Source organism: Nicotiana sylvestris, chromosome 3 (assembly GCF_000393655.2).
Source record: "Nicotiana sylvestris chromosome 3, ASM39365v2, whole genome shotgun sequence".
In the NCBI taxonomy this organism is placed as follows: domain Eukaryota; kingdom Viridiplantae; phylum Streptophyta; class Magnoliopsida; order Solanales; family Solanaceae; genus Nicotiana; species Nicotiana sylvestris.
The window spans coordinates 115,581,025-115,596,658 of record NC_091059.1 but is presented as its reverse complement, the minus strand read 5'-3'; the positions used below and the strand labels follow the sequence as shown (position 1 = coordinate 115,596,658).

General features: G+C 36.0%; 1 protein-coding gene across 1 annotated transcript; it reads left to right on the top strand.

Annotated features, from left to right (window-relative positions):
- The first annotated feature begins 1,654 nt into the window (after positions 1-1,654).
- On the top strand, positions 1,655-12,987 carry LOC104249594 (ATP-dependent 6-phosphofructokinase 4, chloroplastic). Its single transcript, XM_009806046.2, has 14 exons — positions 1,655-2,068; positions 2,736-2,782; positions 3,091-3,130; positions 3,223-3,285; positions 3,360-3,497; positions 4,246-4,404; positions 4,532-4,585; positions 4,684-4,752; positions 8,025-8,154; positions 8,258-8,298; positions 9,826-10,050; positions 10,617-10,665; positions 11,758-11,912; positions 12,649-12,987. The coding sequence occupies exons 1-14, from the start codon at positions 1,778-1,780 to the stop codon at positions 12,814-12,816; spliced, it is 1,629 nt and encodes a 542-aa protein (XP_009804348.1). The 5' UTR covers positions 1,655-1,777; the 3' UTR covers positions 12,817-12,987.
- The last annotated feature ends 2,647 nt before the right edge of the window (positions 12,988-15,634 follow it).

Genomic DNA, 15,634 nt, shown 5'->3' with positions numbered 1-15,634 from the left:
CAAACATCACACACAAAACTGCTATTTAACACGACGAGCGCCAAGCTTGAATTGGAACCAAACCCCAACTCTTTTTCCCATCTCCCCTGTACTCACAACACAATCAATAGGTCCAACATATAATCTTATATATTGACATGACATTTCAATCCTATATCCATCATAAAAGTAACATCAAACAGCTCCACAAGATAAGACAACGACATGAACAACTTCTAGGTATTGTGTGGTTTCTTCTTCTCCTATTTAAAACATTATCAACATACTCAACATATTGACATGCATAACAACAATAAGAACATTATAACCAAGCTATTTACCACGATTTCCAGCCATATGAAGTCATATACACAACTCCAAAATAGTCCAATAAGAGACAACAATTTCTTATACAACTTCAAGTTCTATCTTATAATTTTTCATCCAAATAACTTAACCAAAACATAGATAAGATTAATCTCAAGAAATAGGGTTTTATACATACCTTAAATAATTTGAAAAAACCCGAACCAAAGCTTCCATTAGCTTACAAGCACCCTTAATCACCTCACAATACCATAGAGACTCTCTTCTTCACTTAAGCTAATTTTTGAGGTTAGGTTTAGGTAAAACGCTCTTGGATTCGACTTGGAACCTTTGAGAACTGTTAAAGAGTTGTTGAGAGAGTTTGGGAACTGTCCTTGGTCTAAAATGATAAAAATAAGCCGTCCAAACCCTTTAAAATGTTCAAGGGTCGTCCACCGCCTAAGTGGGTCCCATTGGGAGCTGCTTGCACGATCTAGCAAAAATGTGAATATCTCTGTACTTCGAAGTCGTATCGACGAACGGTTTAGTGCGTTAGAAACTAGACTCGTAGATCTTCAATTTGGTAGGTGTCTCATCCTGTAATTCCAAGTATATTGGGAGAAAATTCAGCTATATTTGACCTAATTTTCAGCATATTTATGAAGGTAACATGTGATGACCTTTTCCAACTTTCGTTACACAATTTGCTTGACTTCAAAACATAACACATGACTATTATACGACTAAAATAACTAATAACATAAACTCCTTATAATTTTAAGCACCCTAGTCTCACCCCGAAAGTACATGTTATAACATTCTCAACTTGTCGACTTTCGACGAAACTTATTTTCTTCAATTCGTTTAGCTTCTAAGCCTTCAAACCCTCTTGGTACTTAGTATTTATGATCTTAAATATTTGTAACCTCCATGTTAACATGATTAACTAACTTTGTAAATTTTTCAAAGATGATTTCATTTCTAAGCTTACATCAATTGACTTACGACATACTCTTACGTACGAAAACATGGATGTAACACGTATATAAAATTTATATAATTTTTGTATATAACATACATAATGCATATACAAAAAAAATACAAAAATATACAATTTTTTCGTCTAATTTTTTTAACTCCAATTTACTTGCTCTTTACTCAAGTATTCTGCTTAAATTAAAATACTTCTTTGACCACCAAAGGTTTCGGATTGAGTCCCGAGAAAGGAGTTGTTTTAGGAAACACTTTACTTAAAAAATGAACTTGTTTGATTAGTCTAACTCCAAAGTGGGTACAATCTGAGTTGGAAATCAAAAAAATTAAAAATGAAAAAATAAAACATTTTTTGAAAAATTGCAATTTGACCTATAGTCATAGCCGCAGCTCTGGAATCGCTGATCCAGTCAACCACGGCAATTTCCCACATTTGATAGCATTGTTGGCTGCTTCGATTTCCTTTCTCTTCCTTATTCGCGTCCCCAAAGCAGCAGCCATGGAACTCTCTTTCTGCAACGCTTCATCACTTCGTTTTCCTCACACTGATTCTGTTCCACTCCATTACTGCTCAATACCTGAATCCTTTCACACTTTTTCAAACTCATATTTGGCATCAAAATCTATTTCTCTACGGAGACCGTTGATTTGGCCGCAACCTCGTTTAGTTAGACTCAGAGCTGAAAGTGTAAGCCCTACCGAGAGCAATGGCAGTGTTGATAAACATGTCGATGACGATTTTATCATAGAGGATGTTCCTCACTTAACCGACTTTCTCCCTGATTTACCGGTAATTTCCAATCGCGATACAATAATTTTGCTATATGAAGTGACTGCTTGTTTACTTGGAGATTTCAATCACTGTCTTTTATTATCCATTTTTTATGGAAATGTTCAAGTGTTAAATATACCTGCAATGCTTATTATAAGGACATAAAGGAAAAACAATATTAAGGTCTGATAAATACTTGCCAAGTTGTATTTGGATGAACTTTTCTGTATTTCAATTTTGATTTATTTATCTTTACGGAACTGCTGACTTTGAAATTAAAAGTTTGAATCTTTAAGTTTAAACACATGTTCCCCTAGGAAATCTAATTCTTATGGCATTTTTTGGCAATTGTGCTATATGTAAATGGCTAGTACTTGTGATGGTATGGTTTTATTCTGGGTTGTTAAGTTCTCGGGATATATCAGTATGATTTATCCATCTGCCTATCTCAATTATCTAGCGATGTGCATGTCACTATGTAAAATTATCCGTCTATCTTTTCGTGGGTTTAATTGTTGCCAGCCATTTTTAGTGTCTACCTCATCTATGAGAACTGTTATGCTTGTAGAGGTTATGCGTACACAATTGTAAGAAGTGATAACAAGATGAGTATTTTGTCGAGTTACCAAACAACTAGGGTTAGAATTGTCTTGGTTATTGCTAATCCACCATTTTTGTATTTCAGTCATATCCAAATCCATTAAAAAGGAGCCAAGCTTATGCTATTGTCAAGTAAGTTCTTTCTTTCTGTTAAACTTAGAAGGTCTTCAGTATTCTGTGTGTGCCTTTATCTTTGTGAGAATATTAAAATGGCAGCTAGTGCACAAAGCATCCCGTGTTCGCGCAGGATCCGGGGAAGGGCCGCACCTCAAGGGTGTGACGTGGATAACCTACGTTAATGCATGCATTAGTAGCTGCTTCCACGGCTCGAACCCGTGACCTATAGGTCACACGGAGACAACTTTACCGTTGCTCCTATGCTCCCCTTCCTCTGTGAGATTATTGTTGGTTAAAACTCTTGATGGTTTACCTTGACACAGGGAAACTTTTGTTAATCCAGAAGATGTGGTGGCAAAAGATGTATGTGGCTTTTTTATCTGTTCAGTTGCTGTGTCCTTTATGCCTATTATGCCTACTTTAGTTTAACTACCATCATGCATGCTTGGTTTTAGATCATTGTTCAGAAGGACAGCCCCAGAGGAGTACATTTTCGGCGTGCAGGACCTCGAGAAAAGGTCTGACTTCGAATGCTAACCTAGAATACGGGTGTTTTCAAATAACTTCATTCTGAAGATAATTTTGGTTTTAGGTTTTCTTTACACCAGAAGAAGTCCGTGCTTGTATTGTGACATGTGGTGGTTTATGCCCAGGAATCAATACAGTGATTCGTGAAATTGTATGTGGCTTAAAGAATATGTATGGAGTTGATGATGTAATTGGAATTCAGGTTAGTATAACGGAAACACATCTCTTAGGTTTTTATTCAAGTATTCAATGGTTTCTCTTTTGGTCATTCCTTTCCAAAGAAAAAAGAAAAAAACAAAGATAAAGATTGAATAATACTGATTCTCCTCTTGAAACTCTTTGTTGAATGAAATTGATTCCTCCTTGGTTTCTATTGGTTAGGAACTGGCAACTGATATCTGCTGTTGGTTGTTAGTACGACATCGCTAATACCGTATCTAGTTAAAGACTGTGAATCAAGTACTACGCTTTTTACCAAACATACTCCTATGAAATCACATTTTACCTTGGGCAGTTTATGGGCTAATCAATAAAGGATTTTTATTGTTGAAATAAATGTACAGCAGCGCAAGAGAAATCAAACAAAAATGATTGAATCTTTAGACACCCCGAAAAAGATATGAAGTGCTTGGAAATGGTCAAAGTAGTGGAATAGGATGATCACTATTAACAAAAGAGAGACAATTAATTTGATGCTATGGATGGGTAGAGTCTGTTCTCTTTTCGTGTGCTGGTCCAGTTTATTTCTCTTTTCTTCTGCCTCTTTCGCCATGGTGATTATGAACGAAATATTAAATCTTCGTTTGGTATTCTGAAATTTTAGTATACTTATAAGTTTTGATGTAAACTTTGTAAATCTTATTAAATGACCATCAGAGATCCTACAGTCAATATATTGTATGTAGTGGTTACTGCACCTAGAGGCTGTAATACTGTTTCAATATTTCCAGGGAGGTTACAGAGGATTCTACTCAAAAAATACCCTGGACTTGACAACAAAAGTTGTCACTGATATTCATAAACGTGGTGGCACTTTTCTTCAAACATCGAGAGGAGGTCATGATACTAAAAAGATTGTTGACAACATTCAAGACCGTGGAATAAATCAGGTTTTTTGTTTACTTTTCCTCCAAAAGAAAGAAAAAATAGACCTCTATAGTACCATCTGTAGCGTCTAACCAGGAAGTTTAGTTCAATCTGACAGTGGTTAGTTGCTTTCCTCTTTTTGAGTTTTAGGTATACATAATTGGAGGGGATGGAACTCAAAAAGGGGCTGCTGCAATCCACAAGGTGTTTGTACTATGATATTTTCTCTTTCTCAATTAGTTCCTGATTGTTGAAACTATTATTCTTTAAAAATTCTATGATTCATTTATATTTTTTCCAAGGAAGTTGAAAAACGTGGTATTAAAGTAGCTGTTGCTGGGATTCCCAAGACAATTGATAATGATATCGCGGTAAGTAATGCCAACTAAAATGCGATGTTTTATCTTGCACAATTGCTGTTTGCTAAAAAGATTTAGTATTCTGATGAAGACTTAAATTGTGCTGCTTGTTGCCTCAGGGTTATCTGTTTTTCTTAGAAGGAAAAGCGTAAGAAGTAAAAGTTCTGCTCAACTACTTATACCCTATGTGAATTGGAGCTTAATTTCTGTTCAACATGGAATGACTTATTCATTCAGATTGGTGCATCTACAATTCTTTTGTATTTTCTATTTTGTTTTACCTCTTTGTTTTTCCAAGAGCCAATCAAATCAAAGGAAATTCCCTGGGTAATATATAGTAGAAGCTGAAGTTGATATATCTCAAGAGAACATCCAGTAATTTTTGTAGACATAAATCTAAGATATTTTTTAATGAGCGCAAGTTTCTAAATTTCTCACGTGGAAATTTTTAATTTGACCTAGAAGCAATAAACAGAACACAACAGACTACATTGATAATCAAGTTTTCTTCAACAATTTTTTTCCTGAAAAATGTTTGGGAAATAAAAAGAGCATGAAAACAGACGTACATATTTCTCAGCTGCCTGTGCAAGGTTTGTCCTTCGTTTAACACGAGAAAAAGGAAGTCTACAAAGTTTTTTATGTTCATTGCTAAAATGTTTCCTTTCTCTTTTTCTGATGTGGATGGTTTGGTGAATTAGCAGATGTGCTTTCTGTGAAAAGAATTTCAAAGAAAAATGTAACCATTTAAGCGATTGTGTGAGTGAATTATTTTTGAAAATAATAAGTTACTAAGCACGGGTAATTTACATTCTCTCTTACCCTACTTTACGAGCAAACTTCGGAATTTACATGAATACGAATATTTTTATATTGCCAAAATTATGTTATCAGGATCTTTCTGAAAGCTTCCTGAAGCGGTTTCCTACTAATTTTCCCCTTGGTAGTCTCATGGTCTTCATGAAGAGGTAGTTGCTTTTCTTAATTAAAGATTTAGGTGCATTTCACTTGGTGCATGTAAAAAAACATATCCTAAACGGAGCTTTTTATAACGCTTCGACACCGTGAGGTCTCTTTTATTTTTATTACGATTAAAACGTCTGAATTTGAATACACATCGGAATATTAAGATGTGTATTAAGATTAAGATGTTTGAATCTGCATACATATATGAATATTAAGACGTTGTATTAAGATCTGAATACTAAATAATTAAGACAGTTTGTTTTCTCAATATTTGAATGTATAAAACTTTCCTTTATTTAAAATTAATTAATATAAAATTCGAATAAAATACTAATATCTAATGCTATACCAATAATATATTTTTTAAAAATTATATGGTGGTTGGTGGTGGTGATGACTAACGATGGTGGTTGTGGGTGCTGACTAGTGGTAGTGCTGGTGTTGGCTGATGGTGGTGGTTGTGGGTAGTAGCTAGTAGTGATGTTGGCTGGCAGATGGTAAATGATGATGGTTGACGGTGGTAGTTGGAGGTGGCGGGTGATAATTATGGTGGGTGATACTGATAACTAATGGTGATGGTGATTGATAACATTGATTGGCGCTATCGTGGTGGCTGAAAGGTGGTGATTGTCGGTAGTGATTGGTGGTTGTTGTGATAATTATGATCGGTGGTGATGTTTGTAAATGGTGGCTAGTGGTGGTATTGTTGATTGTGGTGATTGGAGGTGGTTGTGGTTGTGGTTGAGGATGGTGGTTGTGGGTGGTGGATAGGGGTGGTGGTAGTTGATAATGATGGTGAGCGGCGGTGGTGGTAGTTGACAATGATAGGTGGCGGTGGCGGTTAGCGATGAAAGTGGATGGAGTAATGATAAAATGTCATCTTTGCAGAAATCCTGGATAACATCTTTATGATTTTGTTGTAGGTCTTAATCTTTCAGACCTATTACAACAACAACAACAACAACGACCCAGTATAATCCCACAAGTGGGGTCTGGGGAGGGTAATATGTACGCAGACCTTACCCCTACCCCGAAGGGTAGAGAGCTGTTTCCAGGAGACCCTCGGCTCAAAAAAGCAACAGGAGCCGATATATTAGTACCATAAAAATGCATAATAAAATAACAGCAATATAAGAGATATGAAATACAGAATACGAAATACGAAATAGATGGCTGGTATAGTAAAACTAGCAGGTAAAGCCCTGCATCAATAGACGACCAATGACATTCTTAGTCTAACTCCTAACTGGCTAGTCTCACTCTATTGTGCTGTAGAAATATTCACAAGTTTTCCCTAACCTACAACCTTAATGCTCGACCTCCATAATTCCCTGTCAAGGGCCATGTCCTCAGTAATCCTAAGTCGCGCCATGTCCTGTCTGATCACCTCTCCCCAATACTTCTTAGGTCGCCCTCTACCTCTCCGCGTGCCCACTACAGCCAGTCGCTCACACCTCCTCACCGGTGCATCAGTGCTCCTCCTCTGAATGTGCCCGAACCATCTGAGTCTTACTTCCCGCATCTTGTCCTCCATGGGGGCCACACCCACCTTCTCTCGAATATCTTCATTCCTAATCTTATCCATCCTTGTATGCCCGCACATCCACCTCAACATCCTCATCTCTGCTACTTTCATCTTCTGGATGTGTGAGTTCTTTACCGGCCAACATTCAGTTCCATATAACATGGCAGGCCTAACCACTGCTCTATAAAACTTACCTTTTAGTAACGGTGACACTTTCTTGTCACACAAGACTCCCGACGCTAACCTCCACTTCATCCACCCCACCCCTATACGGTGTGTGACATCCTCGTCAATCTCCCCGATCCCCTGAATAACCGATCCAAGGTACTTGAAACTACCCCTCTTGGGAATGACTTGAGAGTCAAGCCTCACTTCAACTCCCGCTTCCGTCGGCTCAACTCCAAATTTGCACTCGAGGTATTCCGTCTTCGTCCTGCTCAACTTGAAACCTTTAGACTCAAGAGCATGTCTCCAAGTCTCTAGCCTCTCGTTGACGCCGCCTCGTGTCTCGTCAATTACATGGTTGGAAAATTAAAAAATCAAACGCGGTTAATGATTTAAATCTGAATGATTTAGATTCAAACCTAAAAATGAACACACTTAATGACTAAGATCTGAATGATTAAAATCCAGACCTTCATTAAATGTAAACAAATGAGGCTTGAATTCACATGCAGGACACTCTTAAACATATCAAATGACCATGATTTTCCATATTGACCTCTCATATGAAACTTCTCTTATGCATTCAGCACGATTTTCTCCAATTTGTCGTCCTTACAATTTCATGCAGGTGATAGACAAATCTTTTGGCTTTGATACTGCGGTTGAGGAAGCTCAGAGGGCCATTAATGCTGCACATGTAGAGGCAGAAAGCATGGAGAATGGAGTTGGTATAGTAAAGCTTATGGGAAGATACAGCGGTAACTATAGCTTGGTGATGTATTAGGCGATGTTCCTTGTACCCACATTTATTTCCATTTTGAACTCTATGTATCTATGTAATCTCCTCTTTCTGTTCTGCAGGATTCATTGCAATGCTTGCAACTTTGGGTAACCGTGATGTGGTAAGACCTTGCAATGGAGGTTTAATATTTTGATTTTTTCAAATTCCATAGGCGCGTGAGAGCTGATATCGTGTGTCTGCAAAAGACTAAGTGGAAATGGGGAAACATTTGAAAGATTAACAGTATACTTAATAAATTGGGGCATTACGAATAGATAATTTAGGAAGGCTGAATACATATACAGCCCCTAAAATTAGTCCAAAAATTTTATATAGACACCTCAACTATAGGTATAACCTATTAGCCACTGAGTGTACGTGCACAATGTGTCAATTAGACACATATTGCTGCAATGGCATTACACGTGGTTTACACTTCTTCTTCGAGCGTGGGATGATTTCAAATTATGTTGATGTAGGCTCAAAGACACTTGTAAATACCAGAAAAAACACAACTTTCATTTATCTTTTTTTCTTTTCCCCCTTCTCTCATTGTATTATATCCTCCATCAGTGTTTCCATTGCCGGAAAGCCCTTAACTCACTATTTCTTCTTTGAAACAAGAAAGAAACCAAATTTACTATGCAAAAAAAAAAAAAAGAAGTAAAATTAATGTAGCTGTTTGGTTTTTTCAGTTTACAGAGAGCAAGAGGTGTTTGCACCTTCTGGAATGACAATCTTAATATGCTTTGTCCTTTCATAGAATATTGGGGTTGAAGCAATGCATATTGCAGTCTGGTTGTCACATATCAATTGCATCAGTACATCTCCCCCACAACTTAACTCTCTGTAGCCAAAACTATTGCTCGGTATTCTGCCTCTACAGAATTGAAGCATTAGTTGTCTTTATTCCCTAGATTTTCTGTTCCTTTAGCAAAATAAAGAATTAGGAAGAAGAACTTCCTTTCTGAAAAGGGGCTTGATACCCTAGCTCTGATATCATTTACAGAAAGAAGAAGGAAAGATTTCGGAATGAATTGTTTGGTTATTTGCTCAAGCATAGAGATAAAATAGCGTTTACAAGTTATCTGGAAACAAGAAAAGATAGTAATTCCTATGGCTAATTACACAATTGCAGGGACATTAAACCTTTCCCATATTCACAAGGTACGAATTCTAGCCGTTTTTACAATTTCCTAATATTTGACATTCTTAACTTCATGGTAATCAAACTAGGATAGAGATGTCTTTCCTGCGACACTACTGGAAAACCAAGTTGTCTATTTCTATTGGAAGAGGAGGGGAGCTTGTTCAATGTTACTTCAGCGCAAGGGCAAATTTAGAGTGTACTTCGGCAGAATAAGAAATTTAATAATGTTTGCAGAGACTTGAACCAGCAGCAACATTGTACATGACCGATGATATCTGTATCATAAACATCTGTATCATGACCGATGATATCTATCTTTTGTCAGTTTGCACATGTTCACGGTATAAGCTATGCAGTTCACAGTGATCTTCATTAAACTGAAATCTAAGAGTGACCTACTTATTTAAGAAAAAATGGAATTTAAGGTGAAATTTGTATGTGATTCTAAGTTTACATTGCACTTGACTGCATCCCTTTAACAATGATTAATTGTGCCAGGACTGTTGCTTGATCCCAGAGTCCCCATTTTTCTTAGAAGGTCCAGGCGGGCTCTATGAATATGTGGAACAGCGGCTCAAAGAGAATGGGCATGTGTTAATTGTATTGGCAGAAGGTGCTGGGCAGGAATATGTTGCTCAAAGTATGCAAGCATTTCAAGAGAAAGATGCATCAGGAAACAGGCTACTCTTAGATGTCGGTCTTTGGTTAACACAACATATTAAGGTATAATCCAAGTGTCTTCCTCCATATCTCTGTCTGAGAGGTCAACTAATACCTTGGATCTTGGTGTTTGTCTTTTATATTATTTTACTTGGTTTTATCCTTTCTGAACTTGGATTTGTGAGATGGTCCAAGCATTTCATATTGCTTGCATGCGCATACTTTGCGTCCAGCTCAATATTAAATTATTCATGCCTTGTAAACGCCATTAACAGATTCCCTTTTATATATATTGTTGTCAGGATGTATGATTTAAAACCTGAAACAGTTCTATTAATTTTTATTTTTTCCTTGATTCCCCACTCTTGCAATAGAGCCTTTGTTCTGATTCAGTGATTGTCTTGTGCTGTCTGTTACTGAATGACTGGCCCAATTGATTGTTTACATTTCCAATCCAGTTGAATATTGAACTGTCCATTCCTTGGAAAAAATATATGGTGAAATTGTCTCTTCATCTGATGTTACCTTATGTAGGGGACCCTGTGATTAGAGATGTGAAACACTTTATTTAATGTGCTTTCCTTTCTTGACTACTTAATCTTCAAATGACATTTTTGTTTCATTTACAGGATCATTTCACAAATATCCGGAAGATGACAATAAATATGAAATACATAGGTACTTAACCTGCTTCTTTGGATCTTGTCTCGAGGGGCATAGGATGTATGCTGGTTAAGTATTTTATGGTGTTATGCATCCCCTATTTGCTAATTGTCAAAATGTTAGTTCATCCAATAACCCAAACTTATAACGTTAGTTTGACTTGGCATGGATTTAGGAATAGGTTGAAACTATGTAGTGCATACAGTAAAAAAAAACAAAGCCAAACCTAAGTATTAGAGGAATTCTTTGATGACTTTGAGAAGTCAAGGAATAAGAGTACGCCCTATGTAACTAAATAGTATGATATTGATATTGTGAGGAAAGATTTATTTGACGAAAGTGAACATGGAAAGAGAGTGAGACAATCTTTTTGGTTACTCTCCTTGTAAAGTAGTTCAGAAACTGACAAAAATAGGGACACAAAAATAAAAAGAGAAAACGAGAGACTAAAATAGTGTGCTAGTTGTTAACTCGTAGTCCTTTTGGGTGCTTCCCCTTGAGACGTCTCATCTGTCAATTTGAAGGAAACAAAAAGAAAAAAAAAAAGAAAGAGAGCATAGACGGAAATAAGATTGTTTAATTATTTGTAAGAGAAGTTATTTGATAAAACAGCAATGTGGACATTGAGGAGGAATTATCACTAACAAATTCATACTAAACTGTCTGGTTGATGCACTTAAATTTCATGTTCAGCTTGAAGATCAAACAATTGGACAATAAGCAGATGAGTCTTAATAGTGTTGCCTGTCATGTATGATCAACCTTTGACAAGTCTATCAGTTGTGTTATTTTAAGATGCTTTCTGTACATGCTATTTTTACTTGGTGTTTGGTTATTTTTTACGGAAGTGTTAGTAAATTGAAGCATGAAGGTATTTTACTTTCAGGATTTTCTTTCTCGGTAGTATTCTGAGGTTGAAATATCATAACTGGTAGAGGGACTATTTTGTAGTTTCATTAATATGTTTGTACAAACAATTTGTTGTTATTGCATTATATCTTTAGAAAGTCTAAAAGCTATATGATTCCATAAATTCATTAATGTCGATCAATTGTTATGTCACTGGTTTTTATTCATATTCTGTTATGGATTCATTGTTATCCACAGACCCTACTTACATGATTCGAGCGATTCCAAGCAACGCATCAGATAACATCTACTGTACACTTCTTGCACAAAGTGCTGTCCATGGAGCGATGGCTGGATTCACAGGCTTCACTGTTGGACCTGTAAACAGCAGACATGCTTATATTCCAATTGACGTAAGCCTATTTGTGCATGTATTAATTTCTTGAATTGAAGTTAAATGATGATTGGAGTAGAATGGATAAAGAGGATTCATATATGGCTGACACCAACTAATTTAGGATGGAGATGTACTTGATTGATTGAAGTTAATTGATATACTTTTGTCCTGCTGGAAAAGCATGCTGTTAGGCAACATATATAATTATTCTGCTTCAACTAGGAAATTTGTTATCCAATATGTTTGCCTGTCCATGGATTCTTCTCACTCAATAATCTATACTTCTAACTTAGCTCATATTACTTGTCAATCAAAACCACTGATGCTTCTCCACTAACTTAATGAGGTGTATATTTCGAGTCCCGTAAGTCCCGGCGGATTCAATAAATATATCACTTTATCTCTCCATTTTCTGTGAGAAGGGGATAGGGAGCATAATTTTGTTCCCTATGGGAGATCTTTTTCCTTTTGGCTTCTCCCTCCTATACGGTAGGCAGGTGATTTATCAGCCTTTCTGTAGAAGTTCTTACAAATTTAGCTTCGGTTGTTGGTGGAATTAAACAGACACTTTGAAGCTTGTGTGCCAGATCATTTACAATTGAGTTTGCTTGTGGACAGTTAAAAGTTGTTCGTCCCATATAAACTTTTAAAATACTTTTCATACTTTGTGAGGTTTGCCGGTGTAATGTTTTTCTCTGATAAACTGTTTCTCCATGAAGATCTAATGTTGATGCCCTGACGTTCGATTGCAGCGTGTTACTGAGACTACAAACACTGTGAACTTGACAGGCAGAATGTGGGCACGCCTTCTAGCCTCTACTAATCAACCTAGTTTCATTCAAGACTCTCAGGCTGTGAGAGAAAGAGTTGATAAACAGACTATTGATGCAATTCACAATATGATCATTAACTCTACATAGATTATTTAGATTTCTAAACATTTTTATTTCCGAACCCATACGCGAAGCTTGTACTAGGTATTGATTTCAAGCCTTATTTGTTAGGAGCTGTTGTTGTGCAGTCCTAAAGAGGAAAGTGATTAACTATTTCTATATGTATCAAAATATCTATTGGATGGATAGTTATCTCCACACAGCTAATACCTTTTTTCTTTTTCGTTTTATCCTTTTTTTTCCTCCTTTTATAGGTCGGTAAATATTGTTCAATGCAGAGGAGCACTTCCGAGAAAATTAGTGTCTGCCTTTTCTTTTTACGTCACTTACAACCTCTATAATTCCTAGTTCCTATGTTGGAATCAATAAGTGCGTCTCATATGAGGTGCTTTCAGTCCCTCATTTTCCTTAAAAATCTTTTTTTCTTCTTTAAAAATATGAAGTCATTCTGTGAAATCTCGATGAACAGAATTGAGGCATTGAAGTATTGGTTGTTTTCGTTATACTCCCTGTATCTTGCAGGGCGGAGCTAGAGTTCTCGTTATTGGTTAAGTTACCCTATCTAAGATATAAAACTCACAAACTCAAAATTCTGATTCGCCTCTGTAACTTGATGATTCAGCATGACGCAGTTTTATATTTGGACTGCATGTGTTATGCTTTCTGTTTTGCAGAGTGAACTCTTCAAGTGTTTGATTCTTTATTGCTTTCACATCTGTTACCTAGCTAGGATAGTATGAAGTAACTCTGGCTATATGTACAATTTGATACTTATTTCATCAAAAAATATCTTCAGATTTGCAGCCTGCAGGTATGTCTCACTGGGCCTTGCTAAAAGTGATGGACCTTTTTGTATTTTTGCGGCTGCTTCCCTAGATATCCAATAAATGGTTGCGAATGATGTAATATTATTTGTCTTGACAGAATTTATGGTGATTGGTGATACAACAACAGATGCATTGGCCCATGCAAGGGATGTTGAGACAACAGCTTTGCAACTAGTTTGAAAAGGGCATCCCCACTCCTGCAAGTAGAAGATTATTGTATGGTTAATTTCTAGTAGTAGTTTCCTATCTAGTTTTGTCTAATTAATTATTGTCTTGGTAGCCTCAGACAACTTGTAAAGCTTTGTCTAGAAACAGAAATATATTACAGTGTTGATCCATAAACACAAGTATGTAACCCTCGATAATTCAGTAGCGGTGGCTTGCCTATGGTAGATAATATATAGTCATTCATGAACCAAAATTAAAAGGGGTGGGTCTATAGTCTATACACCTCAACATCAAGCATCTGGATATTTTTTTCTCTCACCAATGCCTTGACCATCTCATCTCCATAGGAATTACATTTTCTAGATGTCGAAGAAAATAAGTCCGCTGTGAGTTTGTAAATCTTTTTAGAAACTTATACTATATCAGTTGAAAATATAGCTAGAGAACTTCTAGTGCTTAGATTAATACGAGTTTAAATTGAGTGACATCAACAATGATGATTCATGTTACCATTCTCAATTGGCGTGATTGAGGAGTAGTTGTTATCGTATTATGTTTTAGGAGTACCAGCATCATAGAATTCAAGAGGGTGAGTCATATATTTCATGGAGCTGCTCTTCAGATTTTCAAAGGTTGGAATTGACAAGTTTCAAAACGTGGGATTGAACCTGCCCTTAGGCTCTATACTGTGGAGAATTTATAGCTTATTTTGACACTAGAACCACTTTAATAAATTTAAAGAGTCCTTTAAGTAATATTTTGTGAGTTGATGAAAACGTACGAAGACTGAAGATCGAGTAGTTGGATTTGCTGGGTAGCAGAATATCCAAACATCTCTCCTTACTTACCTTTTCTCGATCCCCTTCCAAATATCTCCTTTATCTGCTACCAAAATTCTCTCATCTTTAAAATTTTTCCACTTTTCTATTTTGATTTCGTCCTCTATTACGTAACATGACTACATTTTTGTCAATGTTCTTCCAGAGGTGCGCTGATACTTTTAGATAGTTTACGTTTTCAGTTTGTATGTTAACATTTTATCGACGCAAAGTATGACATATTGCTTTCCAAAAAGAAAAGCAATTAAGTTAGTAGGACACTATTGCTGAGCACTTAACTGTCTCATTTTGCATAATTATTTATTACTACTATCATTTTGAGGCTATTCTTCTTTCAATAACATTTAAGTATTTTTAGTTATACAGGTTATGATTTGAAGTACTTTTTGTGTAATTTTAAATGTATAAACTTTATTCTAAAACTTTAAATGTATATATAGTTCTCCCAACAATTATATATTTAACTATCGCACTTTGAGTTTCATCATTTCTATTAATTTGTTTCCAACAGAGGGATTATCTAGCAAGATATTCGGAGTCTGATGTAACTTGCTTGGCATTTAAGATGTTTTTAGCTATTAGAATTATGACTTATGAGTACCTTTTTGTGTCATTTTTAAATATATAGATCCTATTTTATGAAATTCAAGAATAAATGTCAGATTTCATGAAAGTTAGATACTTTTGCGATCACAGTTCAAATTTCGTCATTCTACTTTTTGGGTCAATTTAAACTTGAAAATTGTGGCATATCTTTTTTGAAAATTCAAAATTTGTGCTACAACAAATCAATAATCTTTTTTAGCGTTCCATCTCATAGTATTATGCCTTTTTCTTTACTGCCCTTTGTTCCAATGGAAAAATTATAACTGAAAAAGTTTACAGTTACATAATACCTTCTTGGGAAAACATTGTATAATGTACACTTGTATTTAATCGGAGGTCCTCGAAGGGATTGTAATTAGAGGTATATATGAGCCGGGTTGATTCAGTTTTATCGAAACCAAACCA